At 39.6% G+C, this 22,883-nt stretch overlaps 1 protein-coding gene across 1 annotated transcript in view; it reads left to right on the top strand.

Moving 5' to 3' along the window:
* The first annotated feature begins 5,518 nt into the window (after positions 1 to 5,518).
* Positions 5,519 to 22,883, top strand: part of STPG2 (sperm tail PG-rich repeat containing 2) — a 200,233-nt gene continuing 182,868 nt past the window's right edge. The window contains exons 1-4 of the mRNA XM_026672615.2: positions 5,519 to 5,703; positions 10,742 to 10,851; positions 12,878 to 13,033; positions 16,456 to 16,620. Coding sequence (XP_026528400.2) covers positions 5,598 to 5,703; positions 10,742 to 10,851; positions 12,878 to 13,033; positions 16,456 to 16,620 — 537 coding nt within the window. The 5' untranslated portion in view covers positions 5,519 to 5,597. The remainder of the gene's footprint in view (positions 5,704 to 10,741; positions 10,852 to 12,877; positions 13,034 to 16,455; positions 16,621 to 22,883) is intronic.

Here is a 22,883-nt window from a genome sequence, read left to right as displayed (position 1 = left end):
TGAAAGAATAGGATGTGGATGCCTTCTGATTTATTCATTTGTATTTTGAGTAAGTTTTGGTTAAAGGCAATAATGAAAACTGGATAGAAAACTTGTATCCTTTTCAGCTGCAGAAAAATATGCCAAATGTATTCTGAGTGGAAAGGCAGTCAGTGTAGGCATTTTAAATGTCAGATTCTATAGACTTTCACTGAAGAGGTCTTCATACATTTTTACTATGTAGACTGTGTTTTAATCAAAAGAATGAGTCACTGGAGCGTCCTACTCTTCATTCACAATTGTCAATATGATACTGTGACTTTTCACAAGTGCAGAACTTCCCTTGGAAACAGGCATTTCTTTACATTTTCAAAATCTGTCATTGATTTTATAGCAATTATAAATCTTGAAGTAAAGATAAAAAACAGCTATTTGGATTGCCGAACTACATATTTCAGGTTTGAACCTAATATACCCAGTTATAATTTACCAGAAACATTCCTACTTTCTTGGTGGTGTTGGAAAAGACTAGGAAGACCTAATTGAATGATACATGAATTATTGCAACTGAATTATAATGTATTAATATAGTTATTTTTTCCTAGTTAACTATCCATGGATATGATACACTGTGCAGATTGCCCTTCCTTGATGAATCGCATTTCGCAGTGAAGAAGGGTCTATTCTGAAAAGAAATAGATTCCAAGATGAGCTCAATTACTGGTGACTTCAAGACATATTCATATGGTTTTCTTTGCAACCACACAAAAATATTTTTTCTTTAGGAGATTTTTTTCCAACTTCCAATCTTCATATTTTATGGTAGTCTTCCATCCAAATAACTTTCAAGATCAGTCAAAATCTACCAAATGTTATAAGAATTCTAATCTGGCAGAAGATAGTATATAATCCACACACAGGCCATTCATAAGAAGTGTCATGTCAAAAGTTGGGGGGCTTAATATGTATATTTACTTATTTATAGTGTTTATAGGCTGCTACGCTTCAAATGGCTTCTGGAGGTTTCCAATATATTAATACATAAACACATACACAATAAACAAAACAAACAAAAAACATAAGCAGCATCTGAATAATGGTAACAACTTTTGCACATCAATTATTCTGGAACTAAAAGCAATTTGTTAGCTTTCTTAAAAAAAGCTGGGAAGGGCACTATAGATCTGGGGTAGTGGTGGGGGATGACTAGTCAAAATGAGCAATAGAAAAAGACATCTCTTAGTGCCTCCTCCACCAAATTGATGTTTCAAAGGTACTTTAAGCATCTCTAGTTGTTGATTTTATTCAAAGGAATCCATTTTAAAGGGAGCCAGGCCAAAACGTTCACTCTGAAATAAACTTGAAGAGTACTGGAAGATAAGGTAGTGTGCCCAAAATGGTACTACATGATTAAGCACTCAGCTGACAGACTGTGGGCCACTGTATTTTGCAACATCTATAGTTTCTAATTAAACTTCAAAGGCAGCCCTGTGTAAAGGCGGCCCTGTTGCAGTGGTCTATCTTAGCAATAATAAGGTGTAAGTTAACTGTTGTCATGTTCTCCTGTTCTGGAAAGTCTGCAACTGGCACATCGGCCAAATTTGCAAAGGCTGTCAGTGACAATCTGGTTGCCTCTCAATTTCAGATCTTGACTAAATACTTGGCATAATTGCCTGCCAGGTTGCTAGGAGAATCCCCAACAGCCACAGGGGTACATGAGTTACTAAGGATGGCCATTTGAACCCTGTAGAGATACCCTAGTGACAAACAGTTTTGTTCAGACCAAGAAATGATTATGGCAATGGATGATGGCGAGGATGATTAGGTTTGGAGGATGCCTCACTCTAAAATAACTCTTGCTAGTTTATAGTTATATCCCATGTATTAGCACTCACCCCAAAAAACTAAGCAGCCAAGATTTTTAAAGACTTTCAGAACTTCACCAAGGTGGGAGTTATATGGATCTCAGGGAATGGGGGTATATCATTCCAGAAGGAAGACTCCTTAAAACATTTTCCATCTTCCAATTGTACATTAACAACTCTGAGATGAAAACTAACTCTAACATGATGGTTTTCATAGAGGCCATGAAATCCTGACAGTTCCCAGAACAACCTTTATGCCTAGGAATGGAGATTGAAAACCCCAAATAGCCAGGAAAACTCAAAAATCAGCCCAGCAATAAGGTTCAGGTAGTAAGGAAGGGATACTGCAACGTAACAATATATCATTCTGCAATAACATTTGACCCTCAAGCTTTGTTAGAAAGAGCAGCAAAGCACAAAAATAATGGAGACCTAAAAAAAATGGGAAATGGTAACAGATTTGTATTATAGATCTTTCAGTTGGAACATCTAAAGTATTGATTGGATAGCTTCTACATATTTTGAGCATTAGAAGAAAGTAAAAGTAAATTCTTCCTTTTTAAAATTTCCTGCCTTTAATTATTCAATGCTTTCCCTTGTGGTCTACGGTACTATGAATAGGACAGTTACAACTGAACATGCTGGTCCCTGATTTCAAGATACAAGCATAGGTTACAAACCACAACAATTTGCTTGCAATAGATTTATTATAAAATGTTAACCCAAACACCGAAATGCATTATGACTTAATACAATACTGTATGTGAAACCTAGATGTTATGCAAAGTCATTGCTTATTTTACTATGGTTTATAAATAATTGTTTTCTATTATAGTTAGCCAAACACCATAATACACAATCAATGGCTAATTTCACAAACACTCTATGTTAAAATCAAATAAACCATATTACTACTGTGTTAGAATGAGATACTATGCCATGGTGTGGTTTGATTTTGGCTTAGTGTGTCATGTGATCCTGTGATCACTGTGGCTGGTAGGCTGTGGTTTAGCAGGAGAGGTGGCAGTCAGTCTGCTATTGTACTTCTAGAATTAACTATTTTTGGCTGTTTATAATTTGTTGGGTATGTAAAATCCTTCATCAGTCTGCTTAGAATTTGAAAGCAATGACTGATTCCATGGTGACTGTCCCATTTTATTAAAATAGCTTAATATGTTTTCTGTTTCCCTTGTAGAACAGAAATGGACACCAGTGGATTAGCCATCTGGATCATAATGACTTTTGAAGCAGTTCACTATGACAAATGTTGAATGCCTCGTTATGCAAGCATAAAATAAGCCATGTTGTAAAATAGATTATTTAATTATGAATGCAAGCACAGAGGTAATAATGGTAAGCCAAGGTGTCTTTGGGGAAATTTATTGGTTTTATTAGCAGAAATTTAGTAAAGATTAGTTGATAACCAAACACACAGAATGAATTCAAGTCATAGAAGTAAAAAAAACAAACCCAAGACTTAATTAAAAGCAGACTCAGACTTCATTTAATTCATATTTGCATCCATTCTTGCCACACTGTGTAATGATTTACAGCCCCCCTCCTTTATCACAGTATGTATTTAAAACATTTAAATTATGGCTTCAGATATTAAACTACATCACAGGCACCCTAGTATTGTTACAAAGAAACAGGGAAGACTTAATTGCTCTAAGTATTGATTGAAAACAATAGGAATAGATACCACATACCACTGTGCTCATAATATTAATTGAAGTAATTTTTCCCCATTATATTAAAAAGTGACATTAAATAGATGGTGGATTTTTTTTAAACAGTGACCCTAAAGGCAGCTAGCTGGCAATCTTCCTACTGCTTTTATGAAGGCTAATCTCATTTTGAAGATTGCTATTTAATTACCAGTGAGAGAATCAGCATGACATTGTGGTTAGAATGTCTGTGGGAGACCTGTTTTCAAAACTCTGCTTGATCATTAAACTCACTGGTTCAGTACAGATCCCTTCTCCAGGGTGACAATAAAATAAGTGAGAAGGAGAAAGTGAAGTATGCACATAAATTAGCTTACTGGTAGTATACAGGAAACTAAATATAAGATATCTAATAAATTTTCCTTTTGGTTAGAATAGCACCTTTTTCATTGACAGAGACAAATATAGATGATCAAGTCATGTATTGTAATCTATTTTTCTTGAGAGACAGTGGAAAGGTGCACCAAAGCATGCTTTTGTGTCACAGCTTAGTTGTGCAAATATGCTTTTTAAGTAAACACTGAAGGCCAAAGCAGTCTTTTTTTCTCAACAGCCTAGATTTAAAGAAAAGTATAGACCTATTCCTTTTGAAGTGGAGTCATAACTGAGTACTAGAAGTTTAAATTTTAGATCAAAACTAAAGAAATTGTAGCTGTAATCCTAAAGATATTTGGCAACACATCCATTAAATTCTGAGATATTTACTTCTAAATAAACAAGGGTAGGATTTTATTGAATTTGAAAATTAAATTTAAATTAAATGTAAATGTAAATGCAAAATTAATAAAGTTAAGCTGAATTTATGGCCAAACTGCACGCAATGCCAGGATGTCTGTTTACAGAGATTGTGCTCACTCAGTTATTTCTAAGCACAACGTATTGTCTGAAGCTAGGAAATCAAATTATTCTGAGTCAAGAGCAGGACCATTCTTACCCCAAAGTGCCCTATATGAATTGTTAACTAAAGTACTTCTCATGGTTCTAGATAGTGACCCCAATATTGACTAGGATCACTAATCCACTAAGGATGTGAGACTAAAAATGCAAACCGTTCCATTACAAACTTATTGGCAAGGCCTAAGCAGCCACAGGACATGGCTTCTAAACACTTGACTGCAGCAGCTGGGAAATGGACAAAACAATCATAGGCTACAAGTAGTCCTCGATTTATAACCTCAATTGAGCCCAACATTTATATTTCTAAGTGAGAAATTGTGTTTCCCCCCATTTTATGACTTTTCTTACCACATTTGTTAAGTGAATCATTGCAGTTATCAAGTCAGTAACATGGTGGTTAAGAGAATCCCCATTGACTTTGCCTGTCAGAAGGTTGCAAAAGGTGATGATCACATGACACCAGAACAATGCAACCGACATAAATGCCAATCTGTTGTCGAACATCCGAATGTAAATCACCTGACCATTGGGGATGCTGCTACAGTCGTTAAGTGTGAAAAATAGTCATAAGTGTGAAAAATAGTCATAAGTCAGTAACGTTTAGTGAATCTGGCTTCCCCATTGACTCTGCCTGTCACAAGGTTGCAAAAGATGGATCACACGACCCCAGGACACTGGCAACTCATAAATACGAACCAATTGTCAAAAATCCAAATGTAAATCACGTGACTATGGGGATACTGCGACGGTCATAAGTGTGAAAAAAGTCGCTTTTTTTTCCAGTGCCATTGTAACTTCACTTTGAACGGTCGCTAAAGGATCTGTTGTAAGCCAACGACTACCCGCCTTGGGCAGCCCTTCACCTTCTTAGTAAGATGCAGCATCCATGAGGTACGGCGACATTAGAGGCCGCCTATCGCCGTCGACTAATCTCCCCAAAAAGGGGCGCGAAGGCAGTCGGCGGGCTACTCCGAGCGAGGAAGCCATAAAGGCCCCCTCCCCGCCTCCCGCGGGCCGAAACTAACCGTCTCGAGGGGGCGGGGCTGGTTTTCGGGCTGGCCCGGCGGCGGCGCGTGGGCCGCGCGGTAGCCGTGGCGACAGCGGCGCCTGCTGCTCGCGAGCCGGCGGCATGTACGACCGGGCTCCCCGCTGCTTCCCTCTGACAGTGGGCTGCACGAGCCCCCACCTAGGCCCCGGCTGCTACGACTTGCCTTCCCAGAACAGGCAGATCCGAGGTGAGCGGCGGGCAGACGGAAAACGAACCTTGCCTTCACGCCCGCCCGAAACGTTATCTTCCTTTCTCTCCCCCACCTCCCAATTGGCGCGTCTCTACGTAACATGCCAATTGTGTAGTGGCCGGGGAGGGTGGGTGGACTTGTGGGTGAGGAGAGGGGCTTTGCAACTTAGCCCTTCACAGGCCAGCAACGCGACGGTGTCTTCCCAAACTGCTGGAGCCATCCACTTGGCAACTTTAAGACTTGTGGACTTCAACTCCCAGCGCTCCTCAGCCAGCTTTGCTAGCTGAGGCACTTTGGGAGTTGAAGTCCACAAGTCTTAAAGTTGTCAAGGCTGGAGATCCCTGCATTAAAATGTGTCGAGACTGCGCGAACAAAGGGATTCCTGGGAGTTGTAGTTCCACTGTATTTATTTATTTATTTATTTATTTATTTATTTATTTATTTATTTATTTATTTATTTATTTATTTATTTATTTATTTATTTGTTTGTTTTGCCAATTGTTTACAAGATAATAAGTATAAGTGTATACATAGTTGTGAATACATGAAATGGGTACATATAAGAAAAATAAAAGAAGAATAAGAGAAACAATAGGACAGGGATGGTAGGCACGTTGGTACGCTTATGCACGCCCCCTACAGACCTCTTAGGAAAGGGGTGAGGTCAATAGTAGACAGTCTAAGGTTAAAGTTTTTGGGGTTTGGGGAAGAAACTACAGAGTCGGGTAGAGTATTCCAGACATTGACCACTCTATTGCTGAAGTCATATTTCCTGCAATCAAGTTTGGTGCGGTTAACCTTGAGTTTGTATCTATTGTGTGCTCTTGTGTTGTTATGGTTGAAGCTGAAGTATTCATTGACAGGTAGGACATTGCAATGTATGATTTTATATACCATGCTTAAATCAGACCGAAGATGGCGTAATTCAAGGTTTTCTAGTTCTAGAATTTCAAGTCTGGTTGAATTTCAAGTCTGTATCTGGCGCTCTGGGCTGGAGAGTAATTTCCACGACACCTGCCATGAATTTAGAGCAGTGTTTCTCAAACTTGGCAGCTTTGAAACGTTCGGTTTCAAGTCCCAGAATTCCCTGGTTGGGATATACAGGCAGTCCTCGACTTACGTTTGCAATTGAGATCAAAAATTCTGTTGTTAAGTGAGTTTTTCCCCATGTTACAATCTTTCTTGCCACCATGGTTAAGTGAATCACTGCAGTGGATAAGTTAGTAACCCGGTTGTTAAGTGAATCTGGCTTCCCCGTTGCCCTTGCTTGTGAGAAGGTTGCAAAAGGGGATCACATGACCTTGGGACACAGCAACGGTCACAAATGTGAACCAAGCATCCGAATTTTGATCATGTGACCATGGGGATGCTGCAAAGGTCGTAACTGTGAAAAATGGTCGTAAGTCACATTTTTCATTGCTGTTGTAACTTTGAACAGTCATTAAATGAACTGTTGTAGGTCAAGGACTATAACAGCAGTCCTGTACTGGGAGGTGAACTCCATATATATTAAAGTTGCCAAGTTTGAGAAAGACTGAATTAGAGCTTTCTTCTTTTCAGTTTCCAGGGGATGTTAGATTTTTCTTAACAACTTCTGTGTAAAAGACATTCTTACATAGATTTCCCCCATTTGCTTCTTGATTAAAAATCAGCTTAAAATTAACATGTACTACCAAGTATGTTTTATGCTTGCAGCTTTATGCTTTGTCCTTGTACATATTTGCTCAAAATCATGTTATTGAGACTTAAGGGGTGCACTGCAGGAAGGATAAATAGGGTTGTTTTTTTGAATTGCAGTCTTAAGATGGTTGGAAAAGTGGTTGGAAATCAACACAGTTTACGGAACCTCTTTTTGGATTTTGACCCCTTTGTCATCAAAGTAATGGTGGAATATTCTCTCCAGACCATGACCCCTTTTGGACTCCCCTTTTTTTTCTATCACCCATACTAGGAAAGAAAGCACCAGTGGCTTTTCTTTTCTGGACAGGTGTTTGGTCACAAGTAGTTTCCATTGGTAGCCCTTTTTCATGAGCCCCATTCGTTGAATCCCCTTCGTACTTGCTGCCTTTCCATCTGGTGTGACCACCAGTTTCGTTTAATCTAGTTAAACAACAAGTTAAAAACAACAATAGTGTTACAATTCCTCCAATCACTTGGACTAAAAGGGGAAAGTAGCAGAATTCTTACCAATTTCATCTAATTAAACAGGAAGAAAGATGCAGGTGAGAGAAAGCAGGGTCCAGTAGACCTCTAAAAGCCTAGTGGACCTGTAAAAAATGACTAGTCAAGTTTAACTTACGGGAAGAGTTGGGACTGTGCAGATGTACTGCCTTCGCTGCTACCAACATCAGCCCTGACTGAATTATTGGACTCCGATCATTGGACGAGTGCTAGAGTTCCCAAGATGTTAGTATTTGGGCATTTCAATCTACCACCTAGTGACACTGAGTCTGGGGCAGATCTGGAGTTTCACAGCAACCATGGCTCTTTTTCACATTATTGGGGGCACATGACATAATGTTGATCACATGCTAGGTTGGCTTTTGTCTTGAGACAGTTTCAACATGATTCGAAACATTAACACCAGTCCATTGCTGCGAATGATGCAGTTCACTCTTGCCTTTCATCTCACTGGTCTCACCCCTTTCTGCAAGGAGGATAGTCTGTTTGATCGGCCTATCTCAAGAGGTTGATGGATCCAGTGAGATCAGAGACAGCTTGAAGTTTTCCCTGAGAATCAAGCAGGCTAAGGTCTTACCTGCTATTTGGATTGGTGGGAACCTGGGATCTTGGGCCATATCATTTCTACGCAATATCAGTATGCTGATCTCAAGGTGCACTTTGATCTACTGAGTAGTTTCAGGAGATGAAGGCTTCCTCATTGTAGTGAATATGTTCAAAGAGGGTAAGGCCCTATATTGTCCATGGTGATAAGAAGAGCACAACTTCAATATTTCTCCACAATGATTGTGTCCAATACCATGGTTTAGGATGACCCAGTTGTCAACTCGTAAAGCATTCCTGGCTTGCTCTTGAGTTGCCATAAGAAGGAGGGGGTGGGAGATCTGATGGAGCAGTTCGGTTGCTATGACCAGAAGCACATTCCACGACTACCTTTCTCCAGATTTTGTCCCACGTTACCGGAGGCAGCTGGAGAGGTGTGTTTCCTACAGCCTGCAAAAGTGCTCAGTTGGAGAATGGGATTTATGACACACCCTGGAAGGAGGGGGGAAACAGGGTGGGCAGTAAATTATGTAGGGCAAAGCTGACTGCACTTGGGAAAAGTGCCGACATATTGCTCCTAACAAATAATTGGATTTCTTTTGAAGCGTGGCTCGATGCTCATTAATTAATTAGGGCAGCCGTCGGAACTCTGACACCAGTCCCTACTGAGTCCCAAGGTCTGCTCTGAACAATATTTTGGGAATCTGGTAGATAAAGTTGTTTAGATCCAGATGCCTTGGGCCCAATCTTGTAATGCATTCTGGAATGAGTTTGAACTCATGAGGAAGGAGACAGGGTTCTTTGTGCTGTTAGACTGACAGTCTGTTATTAAACCTGGTATCCTCCTGGGTCCTGAAAGTGGTCAGGGAAGCTGACCTTTGCTTGGGTCCTTATGTAATATTGGCTTCCTTAAGGGAGAGGATGATTTGTCCTGTCTTGAAGAAAGTTACGTAGGGATTTATAGATCATAATCATTAACTTGAATTATACCTAGAACATTGGAACCCAGTGCAGCTCATAGTGTTACAAGGACATAATAAGATTCTGTTTTTAGAAAGCCACAAGCGCTCAATCTTGGCAGGGTTGAACTCAGTGGTGGGATTCAATTTTTTTTTTACTACTGGTTCTGTGGGCATGGCTTGGTGGGCGTGGCAGGGCAAGGATACTGCAAAATCTCCAGCCAGAGGTGGTATTTGCCAGTTCTTCGAACTGCTCAAAATTTCCACTACCAGTTCTCCAGAACTGTTGAATACTACCTCTGGTTGAACCGGAACCCATTTTCCCCCCATCCAGACATTTACAGCCTCCAGACACTGAGAAAGACCCTTGATATCTTCACTTGGACAGCCTGGATAGAGATGGATACCTGAGTAGCTTTGTGTGTATGTGTGTGTGTGTGTGTGTATCTTTGCTGTATTTGTGCTGAGTATGAAAGCAACATTGTTCATTCTTTATTTCTTTCTATATCATGAATGGCAAACAGCATGACTTTCTGACAAAGTGACCAAATTACAATCCCTTTCAGTTCACTAGTGCCTAAGAGGTCAGTCTGTAGTTGGTTCATTTCACTTGTCACACAGGTTTTCCCTTTAGAATTAGCACTCTAAAAGATCGCAGCTCTTTATCCTCAGTAACATCTTAGGTGGCATGTGATTACCATCCAGCTTGATTACCCCATCCATCATTATATCATCAATCTCTTCATTTGGTTTTCTTAATAAAATGCAGGTGTGGTTTGATGCTGCTTTTCCCCATCCTGTATGCAATTATTTTTATGTTGTCACTAAAATGATATTCTGCTTCCATTATCTTCCTATATTTCTGCTGCTCAGAAAGAACGTCCTTGCTTTAGTTGAGCAGCTGGAATGACCTTCACATCTTGGGTGATAGCAATAGCATTTAGACTTATATACTGCTTTACAATCCTCTCTAAGCAGTTTTACAGAATCAGCCCCTTTCCCCCAACAACCTGGGTCCTCATTTTACCGACCTCGGAAGGATGGAAGGCTGAGTCAACTTTGAGCCTGGTGAGACTTGAACTGCCAAATTGCAGGAAGCTAGCAGTCAGCAGAAGTAGCCTGCAGTACTGCACTGTAAGCACTGTGCCACAGTGTCACTGTGATCCTTCTGACATTATATAATCTTAGCATACATGGGCCAACATTCTTCACTCATCCTTCCTAGAAGCACCCCCTTGCCACAGTGAGGGAGCATAGCAGAACTTGGGGGGGGAGGTGTCCTTCATATTATTCACAGCTGAATAAAAAGCAGAAAAAAATCTGAAAAATACATGTATTTGTTTTCCCTTCAGGTGGCTATGCTCCATTTCTTTCTCTGGCAAGTCGTGGGCTTGAAGTTATTTCTCAAAATGATGAGGATGATCTTCCGGGGCCAGGAACTTATGAGATTGATAAAATACAGGTACAGCCATATCAATAAACTGATATAAAAGATGTAAGATACCAAGGAATAGTAAATGGATTTATGATATAGATGAAAACTTATATTTCTTCAAAAATATTTTTAATCTGGCTTTTCTATTTCTGTTCTAAATGAGTGATTTGTTTGGACTGGCAGTTCTAAACAAAGACAATTAGTTGAGTTTTAAAATTATTTTATTTCTTGCTTTTAATTTCTCACTTCTAAAATGGTTGCCAAACTATTCTAAAGTTTTTTTCTCTATTGCTAGGTGACTGGATTAGATCAATTGATGGATATTAGAATTTGTAAAAGAATAGAACTTTATAGGACTTTTTAAATTAGTCCATCTATTATGCTCTGAATCATCTTACTTTTTATACTTTCGAACTGCACTAACTTGTGGCTATAAAATCTATGCTGGGGAAAAAAGAATGTTTTGTTTTAGTTACTAATCCTAAATTTTCCATTGAAATACATCTGTGAAAACAGTTAATCAGTTTGGCAACATAATACAGTCAGTCTTATTTAGAAACAAAGGATATTTGGGATTTAAGTTGTGTACAAAACAGATTTAAATGTGATTGCTTTCTCCAGTTTAAAGAATAATATTAGTGCACAACTCCAAAATCAGAATTATTTTTTCTCACTAGGTATTGAATATCTTGCTGCAGTAGGACTTTTTAACAGCCTGCACTAAATGCCTAGCGGTTTGCATCCTAAAATGGTACAATAAAAACAGTTGGATTATGAAAACGTAGGAACTCTTTATTTTAAACATCTTTGTACTCTTTACTGTAAGCTTATCATTACTATGAAACTACAGATAGATAACAGAAATTCAATTAGACAATTCCAAATACCAATAATGCATATAACAATAAGTAGCAGAATTAATAAGTAATAATAAGAATTGTTAGGGGTGCAATGGCTGATGGTTAAAGACAGGCTGGGTTTGAGATTCAAGCGCCATGCGACAGGGTGATCTCCCATTATTTGCCCCAGCTCTTGTGCACTTAGCAGTTTGAAAGCATGCAAATGTGAATAGATGTATAGGTACCACTTTGGTGGAAAGCATTCTGTGCCCCTTGGCATATAATCATGCTGTCCACATGACCGTAGAAACGTTTTCAGATAGCACTGCTCTCTTAGCTAAGAAATGGAGATGAGCACATCCCCTCCCCACCCGCCAGAATCAGAAACAACTGGACAGGGGAAACCTTTGCCTTTAATTAGAATTGTAAGCTGCCCAGAGTTACTTGGTTGAGTTGGGTGGCTGTAGATACTGAAGAAATAATAAATAAATCAAACTCAGTGCCCTGAACTAGCAACAAACCAATTCACAAGAACAAGGCTTCAGTGTTAAAAGCACTTGGGACTAAAAACAGCAGCTGCAGTATCTACTGCAAACACATTTTTTGAATAACCAGATTTTTTTTTTATTAGCTTCAAAAAAACTGACAGAGGGAGAATTAAATAGACTTTGTATAGAAGCTATTCCTAAAAAGATGAACGCATTGTCCTTTATCTTCTAGTTCCTACTGAACTTTAGTTAGTGAGGGAACATAGATCAGATGCTGAGATCCTGATCAGAACATATGGTATGGCATAGATGAAAGAGATAATGATTTTCTAATTACTAGCCATTTTTAATCTTTTAGCGCTAAGAAAAAGCTCCTTAAAATGGATCAGGAGATAAAATCCTCCATTTTTAGTCAGACATGTAGACAAAATATTTCATACTTTTAACTTTTATGTAGATGGAATCGGTAAGATTGGTTTATGATTTATTTATTGTATATTGTGAATCCAATCTGTTGTATTCATTTAGAAAGTCATGGAAAAAGTGAGCTTGCATAATTTCTGAACAATACAACCTTCTTTCTTCTTTTAAAAGTTTGGTTTGTGTAAGCCACATGATAGGACCCATATTTTCATTCTTTCATTCTTTCGTTCACAGAGAGTACAGTATAACCAATGATTGCTGTTGCATTATGGATGATTTTCCTGTTTTTTTTTTTAACTCCAGAAAACTATTAAAGGAGGCAAAAGTCCTCAAAACAAGGAAAAACGTTTCACATTTACAATTAATGATACACCTGGTCCTGGAACATACTGTCAACCTCCTTCACTGAGTCTAGAAGATAGTAAGACAAAAAGACAACTGAAAGTGCCTTCTGCACGGGTATGGCAACATAAAACTGAATATTGTTATTTTTTTAATATGATTAGTTGACTCTGATAGTAACTGTTATGTAAATGTTTTCTGGAGTCAGGTACTTTCTAAAAAAAGTCCTGCAAAAGACAATACGTTCTGGAAATTTCTGTTTTGTTGAGTTGCAAATGTAAGCACTTTGGAGCCTATATTGTATGGAAATGTGTAATAGATACTTATGTAATCGATATGTAATAGATACTTGTCTGATTTTTGTTCATCTCTTGCATACACACCCCCAAATACCTCAATTCAAACTACAACTGGTCTTAAATGCAAGCTACTCAATGCAAGAAGCCTTGTGAATTAAATACCTGAATTTCTCCTCTTACTAAATATGGCTAAATTCGACATCATATTTGTCTGTGAAACATGGTTCAATGCATCTCTCCCTGACCCATTACCTCAGTAAGAGACTATCATGTCTACTGATCCGATCGTGAAATCTGTAGAGGAGGTGGTGTTGCTATCTTCTATAAAAAGTCCTTACATCTAAAAAACATCCAAGTTACCCAAGAGCTTGCAGTTCATTATCTGTGAACTGACCTTAAATATCACATTTTGGTTCTTACTATGTTACAGATCCCCTGATTATGACAATGAACATGTAAACAAGCTAAATACACTACTAACATGGGCAACATCCTGCCCACATGCTTTTATCTTTCTTGGTGACTTCAATCGACCTCATATTAACTGGACCCTAAATGAATGTACAACTGAGCCCATACATGCAACCTTCTACAATGCTGTAACAAATCTGGGACCGGAACAACTAGTAACCAACAATACTAGGCTTAACAACTGCCTCGATCTCATCTTCTGTAATAGTTTGAATTCAATTTATGGAATACAAATTAAAGAACCCTTTTCCAACAGTGACCACAATATGATTGACTTTTGTCTCACGTCCACACAAAAATCATCCCAACGACAAAATCCCCAATTATAACTTCAAAAAAGACTCATTAAAAATGTAGAAGTCATAGACGGGGAACTTCCCCCCTAGCTTTGCTGGTATACAGTTGCAACCCTCTATAGGAGGATCTCTACAGAGGTCTTCATTCCATCTCTATAGTTTGGTTTGGTTAATTTTATTTTATTTTGTTTTTTATTCATTTTTGAACTTTTATTACTGTATATTTTATCTTGTAAGCCACCCGGAATCCTTAGGTTGTTTATATGTATGATAAACAAACAAACATTAAGTAATTTATGAAAGGTAGACTAATGGGATATAATCAAGAGGGCCCATTTTTATAGGTAAATGTTCTTTATAGGTAAAGATGGTAGTAAGTTTGCATGCAGTATCTTACAAGGCCTTCTACAACTGGTACATTTTGGCAATAAAAGACATCATCTCCAGTTTTCCAAGCTAATTTCCAAACGATTATGTTGAATTCAGGGCACAACTGGACATGTAATAGAGCAAACATAACACATGCGGCTGTGACAATTAACAAAATAGTTAATCTACATTTTTAGAAAATTTAAAGAAAATGCTTGATATTGAATCTTTTGGGAGGTAATTAAATAGTGAACTCTCTGAAAATCTGGAACAGTGTGAAGAAATATAAAGCACTAAATGAAATATATTATTGAAATGGAGAGAAGACATTGAACATGACCATCAAAGGTGAAGTATCAGGCTTACTGTTCAGAAACTCAGTTACTATAGCCTTTAAAAGGAAACACAGAAGCTAAGTTCTGTAAAAAGCAGATTTGTTGATTTATTGTGCCATTAAGTCAGTGTTGATAACTGTCTAGATTTGGCAAGATTTCAGAAGTGGTTTTCCATTACCTTCTTCCTAGAGCTGAGTAAGAGAGTGAGTGGGCCACAGTTATTCAGTTGGTTTTGTACTTAAGGCAAAACTAGAAGTCACAATCTTCTAACATGAAAGAAATCAAATTCACCTATTACGTTTTCCGTGGTTACCTCTAACCAACTAACTTATAAAATTCCCAATTCTTGTCAGCAGTGGCAATAGAACTCTACAAAAAGATCTTGACTATGTATCAGAATGGTCAAACAAATGGCAACTTCAAATCTCAACAAATAAATGCTCTGTCTTACATATTGGCAAAAAAAATCAGAAAATAAAATACAAGCTGAATAATCAAGAAATTGTTGATGACCCAAGCTCTGTAAAGGACCTTGGAATACTCACCTCTAATGATCTAAGTGCTAGAGCCCACTGCAACTACATAGCCAAAAAGGCATTAAGAGTTGTTAACCTAATCCTACGTAGCTTTTTCTCTGGTAATATCACACTACTAACCAGAGCATACAAAACATTTGCTAGACCAATACTCGAATACAGTTCATCAGTCTGGAATCCACATTACGTATCTGATATTAGCACAATTGAGAAAGTCCAGAAATATTTCACAAGAAGAGTTCTCCACTCCTCTACTCGTTGTAGAATACCTTATGCCACCAGACTTGAAATTCTAGAACTAGAAAACCTTGAATTATGCCGTCTTCGGTCTGACTTAAGCATGGTATATAAAATCATACATTGCAATGTCCTACCTGTCAGTGAATACTTCAGCTTCAACCATAACAACACAAGAGCACACAATAGATACAAACTCAAAGTAAACCGCACCAAACTTGATTGCAGGAAATACAACTTCAGCAATAGAGTGGTCAATGTCTGGAATACTCTACCTGACTCTGTAGTTTCTTCCCCAAACCCCAAAAACTTTAACCTTAGACTGTCTACTATTGACCTCACCCCTTTCCTAAGAGGTCTGTAGGGGGCGTGCATAAGCGCACCAACGTGCCTACCGTCCCTGTCCTATTGTTTCTCCTATTCTTTTGTTTCTCCTATTCTTGTACCTTGTCTATAGTTCTTTCTATGGAATAGATAAACCATTGGTTTCAGCTAAGAAAATTCCTCACTATCCAAGGAATCACTCAGGTAAAAGAAGCATCAGACAAAAGATAACTCTATCCTTTGATAGAAAGGATGGTATTAAAAGGGATTACTACCAATTGATCTCTGAAAAATCTGCAAAAATATATTTCAAATTCATTAAGAAAAGTTCTTCCCTTAAATTGGGCTGTTGAGGTTCAGAAAATGTGGATGAAATGTAATGGAAAATAAATGATATTTTTATATTAAAGAACTATAGTTCAAAGCTAAATATACCCTGTTCTCTTTGTGATGAAATTCAGTTGTGTAATTTGATGTTCCTTTGTAAAATAAATTCCAATCTTGTATTATTAATAGAAGAAAATATTTGTAGCTCAGGATTGAACTGTGAGTGCTCTCTGAATCTGGTATGCCACGAAAGTGACCATCAAGTATCCTACAATCTTGTAATATGATTTATGGTTAGAAGTATGTGTTGTAAACGAACTAATAATATTGTGTTTATTTCCACAGAAAATTGCAGGCTGTATCAAATATTTTCGAAAGTCAGAGGCTCCATCTATTCCTTCCCAAGGGCAAGCATTTGGTTATGAAGAGGCTGAAGATGGGACACTTATAAAATTTAGCCAGCCTGAAAGAGACACTACTTTGGGACCAGCATACTATCAAGCAGTATATGTAAGTAATTTTAAAAAATGGGACACTGTTCTTGGCTCCATAGGATTATAAAGTTGATACTCAGAGCTTCTGGAACCCAAGAGTCCTAAATTGGTGTTATCAACTATGTATGTTAAATTAGAAATAAGTGATTTTTTACATTAAAAAATAGCTTTCCATTTCTTAATTCTTATTATCCAATGCATTTGTCAAGCGAGATTATAGAGTTCTTTCTATTTATGATACTTTACTTTTCATTGGGAAACTCAGTAGCTTTGGACAATCAGTTACAGTATCCCTGAGTTTTAGTGCTTGCAATGTTTAGCTTGAACTAACCTCTCCAAGGTCCTGAAAACTTTGTCTCTTAAAGTACTATGTGGCTTCCCTACTAAATCTTAGGCATTCCTTTACATTTATTTATAGATATCGTCCTCAACTTATAACCATTTATGTAGTGACTGTTTGAAGTTAACAATGGCAGTGAAAAAAGTGACATGATCGTTTTTCACACTTATAAGTGTTGCAGCATCCCCATGGCCACATGATCCAAATTTGGATGCTTGGCAACTGGCACATATTTATGATGATTGCAGTATTCCAGGGTCATGTGATCTCCTTTTGCAACCTTCTGACAATGGAAATCAATGGGGAGGCCAGATTCACTTAATAACCATGTTACTAATTAAACAGCTACAGTGAATCATTTAACAACTATGACAAAAAAGGTCATAAAATGAGGCAAAACTTAACTAGCAATTGTGTTACTTAGCAACTGACACTTCGATTCAATTGTGGTTGCAAGTCAAGGAGTATCTGTATTCTAGGATTTTGTTCACAGATTGGATTCTTTCTATTTTTTAGATTCCAAACAACTGATTCAATTTTTTTTCTGATGACTATCCCACTTGTTCTCAGTAAAATCATTAGCTCTTCATTAAATCTGAGATATTTGTTCTTATATATAAGCCTGTGAGTTGTTACACTTCTGTGCTTTTTTCAATCTACCCTTGATCAGTTGCATTGACCTTATGTATAGATACTTGATTATTTTTGCTTAGCTTGGATATTGTAGCCAGGCATGAGATCATCTATGTATAACATTGCTTTATGTTATTTTATTTTAATCAGTAGTTATTAATTAAATTAATATTAATGTATTTTCTGTCCCTGTCTTAGCCTTTTTTGGAGTGTTGTTTCTGGCATACTATAGACATACATGCACATTTAAGTATACAATACTTACAACCATGTATCACTGGCACAAATTCATAGTGGGCTAGTGGTAGAAATCTTTAGTATTAATTTCAAGTAAAATTAGAAGTATAGGTTGACAATGTGGGGAAGATAGGAGTTTTTTCTGTGTGTGTTTGTGTGTGTTTATGTGTGCGTTCTTGCCTATTCTTCTTTTTTAGGAAGGATTGACTTAAATTCCAAACCATTTTGCTAGCTATCTCTGTAAAAATACCCTTTGTACATTAATAAATGCTTAGAAGACTTGTCAAAGGCCTAGAAGTCTTGTCGGAAGCTTTGAAGCATCCATGACAAATATTCAAGCAACTGCAACTATTTCATGGAATTGAGAAATGGATCCAAAAGAGTCACTTTGCTCACTGAATTATTTTCATAGAGCTAATTATTTCTGTGTGTAACGAAATAATTTAAAAAAATGTTTGTAGATACTTCATTGTATATAATTGCTTTAAATATTTATTTTTACCTTAGAATTTAGATAATGTAGAATATATATTTATTTACTAAATGTATATGCTTTGGTCTGATATTTTCTCAGATCTTAAATCTACAGGTTTTTTATTCAACAAAAGATTTTACTCTGAAAGTGCACATATTGCATATTGAGCACTTTGTGGAAGTCCTGAAGCAACCACAAAAAAATATTTCACAAGCTACATCTTTAACAATAGAGAACAATAATACAATCTTTGTGCTTAACTAAAATAAATATGATATTATCTTGATATTCTGCTTGTAATTCTGTGAGCTGTAGATGAAAAGTAGTGGTATTCTGTTATTCTGTTTCTGTCATCTATTGTCAAATCAGTTCCAAGGGAGAAAAGATTGACCGCCAACAGAACTTCATTAGTGGTTGCCTACAACTTAGATGTTAAGCGTCTGTGGAGATTCTCAGTCATCCAGGTCATGGTTGTCCCAAAGGTGCTTTTTCAAGGGGCAACTGGGATTTCTGGTTTTTCTTTGAAGGTGTTTCACTTCTCATCCAAGAAGCTTCTTCATCTCTGACTGGTGGGGAATGGAAGGATTTACACTGCTTGCAGATAGCTGGTTATTTGCATTCTTAGCTCTTAAGCCATTCAATCCCATTCTTACTAAGCTGCAGCCCATACAAGATGACTCTGCCCTTTCTCAGATAGTGAATGGAAGGCCCATATTTGCACACAATCACCAAATCTGAAGCAGGTTCCAAAAGCCACAAGTTACAGGAGGACAATGATGCCAATATGGGAACCAGATCCTATAAAACTCAGATGTCTACTTTGCCCTCACAACAGCGCTATTATTACAGGCCCCAGCAAGTACACTCACAGGATTAGAGGCATATTTTCCTGCTCTTCCTCCAGTGTATTATATACCATCATTTGCCAAACAATGCCCCTTTGGATTCTGCAAAGGACACATGGGACAAATTTTTCATAAAAGAATCAATATACACAAGTTTGAGATCAGGATTGAAACCAATTCTAAAGCAATTCTAAGCTCTCCATGGCAAATCCCAAAGTGATTTTTTTAGAAAAGAATATCACAGTACCATTGAAATAGTTTAAGTTCCATAAATGAAAAGTTTTCAGCAACCTTTGAAAATCTCAACAGACAGAACGGTGTTTTAATGCATTACAATTGTAACTTGCAACTACATAACCAAACTGCCACACCAACTAGTCCTCTGTGCATATGATGAAATGAGTGGCAGCTCACTAAGGCTTAGGTCTTTTAATAACATTTATTGCTTACAAACAAAAATCCACTTCTTACTTATAAGTTTTCAGGCAGTGCATTAGAGGGCAGCAGAGTCATTCAATGGAGCTGCATGAATTTGGGACTGTAAAGCATTTTGCTATGGAAAATTGCCTGCATTAGATATTGCAAAAGAAAAACCAAATCTTTAAGCTTTTAAAAAGATTAAGGATATCTTATTAAGAATTAAATGAACTATAGATGATTCTATTGCATCAGTGTTTTATTTTATATTTATGCATTATTTATGTTGCTGGCTGTTTATTAAATGTTTATTTATTATAATATTCCATAGTTATTGAGTATTATTATTGATTGCAATGTTTATGCCCAGGTTTCATCTTGCTTATTGCCACTCCTTGATTTCACTGCAGAACAGGAAGAATTGTGGTTGCAAAATATGGAGTGGAAAAAGGTGCTATGATAAGTCCTGCTTTGTCTTGAAATCATGCATATTATAAAAATGATGGGCTACAGAGACTAAATAGATACTGTAGAGTAGTGGTTCCCAAAGTTGGTGGTACCGCCCCCTGGGGGGCAGTGGGATGCCTTAGGGGGGAGCTAAGAGGCAAGGGGGCGCTAAGAGGTGGCAGGGGGGCGTTCAAGGTGCCGGCCCCGCAGGCTCACTGACTGCTGGCCACGCAGCCCATTGACTCTTTCATCGCTCTGTAGCCGGCGCCTCAAATGCGGAACCTACGCACGGCGAGCTTTGCCAAGCCTGGGGGGGAGAGGTGGGAGGTGGCAGAAAGGGGGCGCCTGAGCTTGCAGGCTGCCGTCTCCGGTGGAAGTGGTGGAGGTGCACCAGAAGGCCCAAAAGCAAAACCCTCCCAAGGCGCGCAGTGGAAGGGGTGGGTGGTCCAGTGTTAGGGCCTCCTTCCCCGGAGGAGAACAAGGGAGCACACAGCGCCTGCCCGGCCTCCGCCTCTCCAGCCAGCTGGGCTTGCACGCAGGATGCGGGTGGGTGCAACTGCGGCTCTCCAAGGCACGTGGCTCGGTTCGGTTTGGCTCTATGTGGCCGGCCCAGACCTAGAACCTAGCCTCCCTCTGCAGCCTGATTCTTCAGAACGAGCCCTCCACCTCCGACATTCCCTCCACCTGCTTCCGCACGCCTTCCTCCTCCCAGGTGGAGCATAAAGATGGGCGGAGCGCTTCCCCAAAGTTGGGAGTCTCTGTGTTGTGAATGAATAAAGTAAATAAAGCCCAAATGCAAAGTAGGTTTTGGAAGCCTGCACATTTGATTGGTCCTTGAACAGCAAACAAGGATTGGTTCATAAAAGCCCCTGATTGGCCAAACTTAGGACACTTCCTATTGGTTATTGGTTTGGACCTTATGCACTTATTATTGGTTAATAGGGTAGCAGCCAACCCTATAAAAGGGTTACTGCTGCCCATAGCCTTGCTCTGTTCTGTTCTATCTACTGTTATTAAAGAGTTTGAAGTCACTGGTCAGATGTCTGGTCTCCATTATTCTCCAAACATAACACTGGCGACAAAGGTGGGATACGGAGACCGAAGAGCTGACTGATCTACAGAGCAACCAACAGAGCACGTGGTTGAACACGCACCATCAACGGCAACATGGCCAGCGGTGCCGTACCACCCGCTCCATTCAACCCAGAAACCGAAGACTGGGAATCGTACATGGATAGGTTCCAGATGTTTCTGGAGACCAACAATTTGAAAGATGCAACAACCGGCAAAAAAAGAGCTATATTTCTAACTCACTGCGGGCCTACCGTGTTTAAAATGGCAAAATCACTTGCCAAGCCAGCCGAAGTAAAAGAGATGGACTGGGACGTCCTCGAGCCTTTAATACGGGCTCACTACGCGCCCACCGTGCCAACCTTAGTCAGAAGACACAAATATTACCAGAGGGACCAACGGAAAGGTGAAAGCCTTGCCAACTACATCGCAGATCTCCGCAACCTTGGAGGCCTCTGCGGATTCTCCGATTTAGAAGAAGCCCTCCGAGACCGCCTGGTTCTGGGCCTAGAAGACGGCACGATCCAGAGCAAAATTATGGCTAAGGGGGACATCAGTCTCACCGATGCCCTCAAAGAAGCCACTGCAGCGGAGGCGACCAAAAAGTCGGCAGCCCGAATGCGCCGCACCAACGCACCACTACGTCAACTCGCCAAAGATACCTCGCCTCGCTCAGAGAGACACCCGGTATCGACTCACCACGAGGACCTAGAATCCCCATCAGAAAGCGATGAGGAAGAGGTCAACCGACTCCGAACGGACGAGACCAGTTCACACAACCCTCATCTCGACCTTGTGCAGGATGTGGGGCGAATCACCCGATCCAGCTGCAAATTCCTCGACGCACTCTGCCGCGTTTGCGGAAAAGAGGTCACATCGCAAAGGTTTGCAGAAGCAAACAAAACTCCAAACCCCGACAGGCCGAATACCAGTCTTCAGGATTCTTCGGCACACCCCGAGACGAACTGAATCACCAATGGGGAAGCCACTCCTACAGAAACAAACCGTCCACCACTTCCACCAGGCGGGAAGAAACCAGGCGGGAAGAGACCCACCACACAATTACCATAGGCCACGTTACATCCCTTGATGCCGGGAAAATCCGAGTAGAGGTCGCTATCGAAAACAAACCTTGTGTAATGGAGGTGGACTCAGGATCATCCCTCTCGATGGTGTCCTGGAAGACACTTCAACAGCTCATTCCGACGATTCGCCGCCAAGACCTAAACCCTCAAAGGGTTATCCTCAAAGATTACCAGGGTAACCGAATTCCCGTTGTCGGGTCCCGCCGATTCCAGGTCTCTTTCAAGGACCGCACCGTCGCACTGCCACTGACTGTCGTGGACCGTGACCGGCCTAGTCTTTTAGGCCTTCAATGGTTCAGACCGCTTGGAATCACAGTAGCCGGAGTCCACCGTGCCGAGAGCAACGATTGGGAGGAAGCCCTCGTGCAAGAATTCCAAGATGTTTTCGCGAACGGACTAGGCAAGTACAAGGGGACCCCGATCTCATTTAACTTGAACCCCGAGGTAGCACCCATCCGCCTTAAGCCGCGTCGGGTGCCGTTCGGCCTGAAACCTAAAATCGATGAACAACTCGATAAACTAATAGAACAGGGCATGCTGGAACCCACCGACCACGCCCGATGGGAAACCCCAATAGTGACGCCTATCAAGCCTGATGGGTCACTGAGAATTTGCGGAGACTACTGGGCCACCCTAAACCACGCACTCCAGCAAAGTGCGTATCCAGTGCCGGTAGTGCAACACCTGCTCCATTCCCTGGGTGGCGGGAAAGTTTTCGCTAAACTAGAC

This window comes from Notechis scutatus, chromosome 4 (genome assembly GCF_049901735.1).
Source record: "Notechis scutatus isolate UNSWTSFEM ecotype Mainland chromosome 4, rNotScu1.2, whole genome shotgun sequence".
NCBI classification, from domain to species: Eukaryota; Metazoa; Chordata; class Lepidosauria; order Squamata; family Elapidae; genus Notechis; species Notechis scutatus.
The sequence above is the reverse complement of the archived record's forward strand: the minus strand, read 5'-3'. Positions and strand labels throughout refer to the sequence as shown.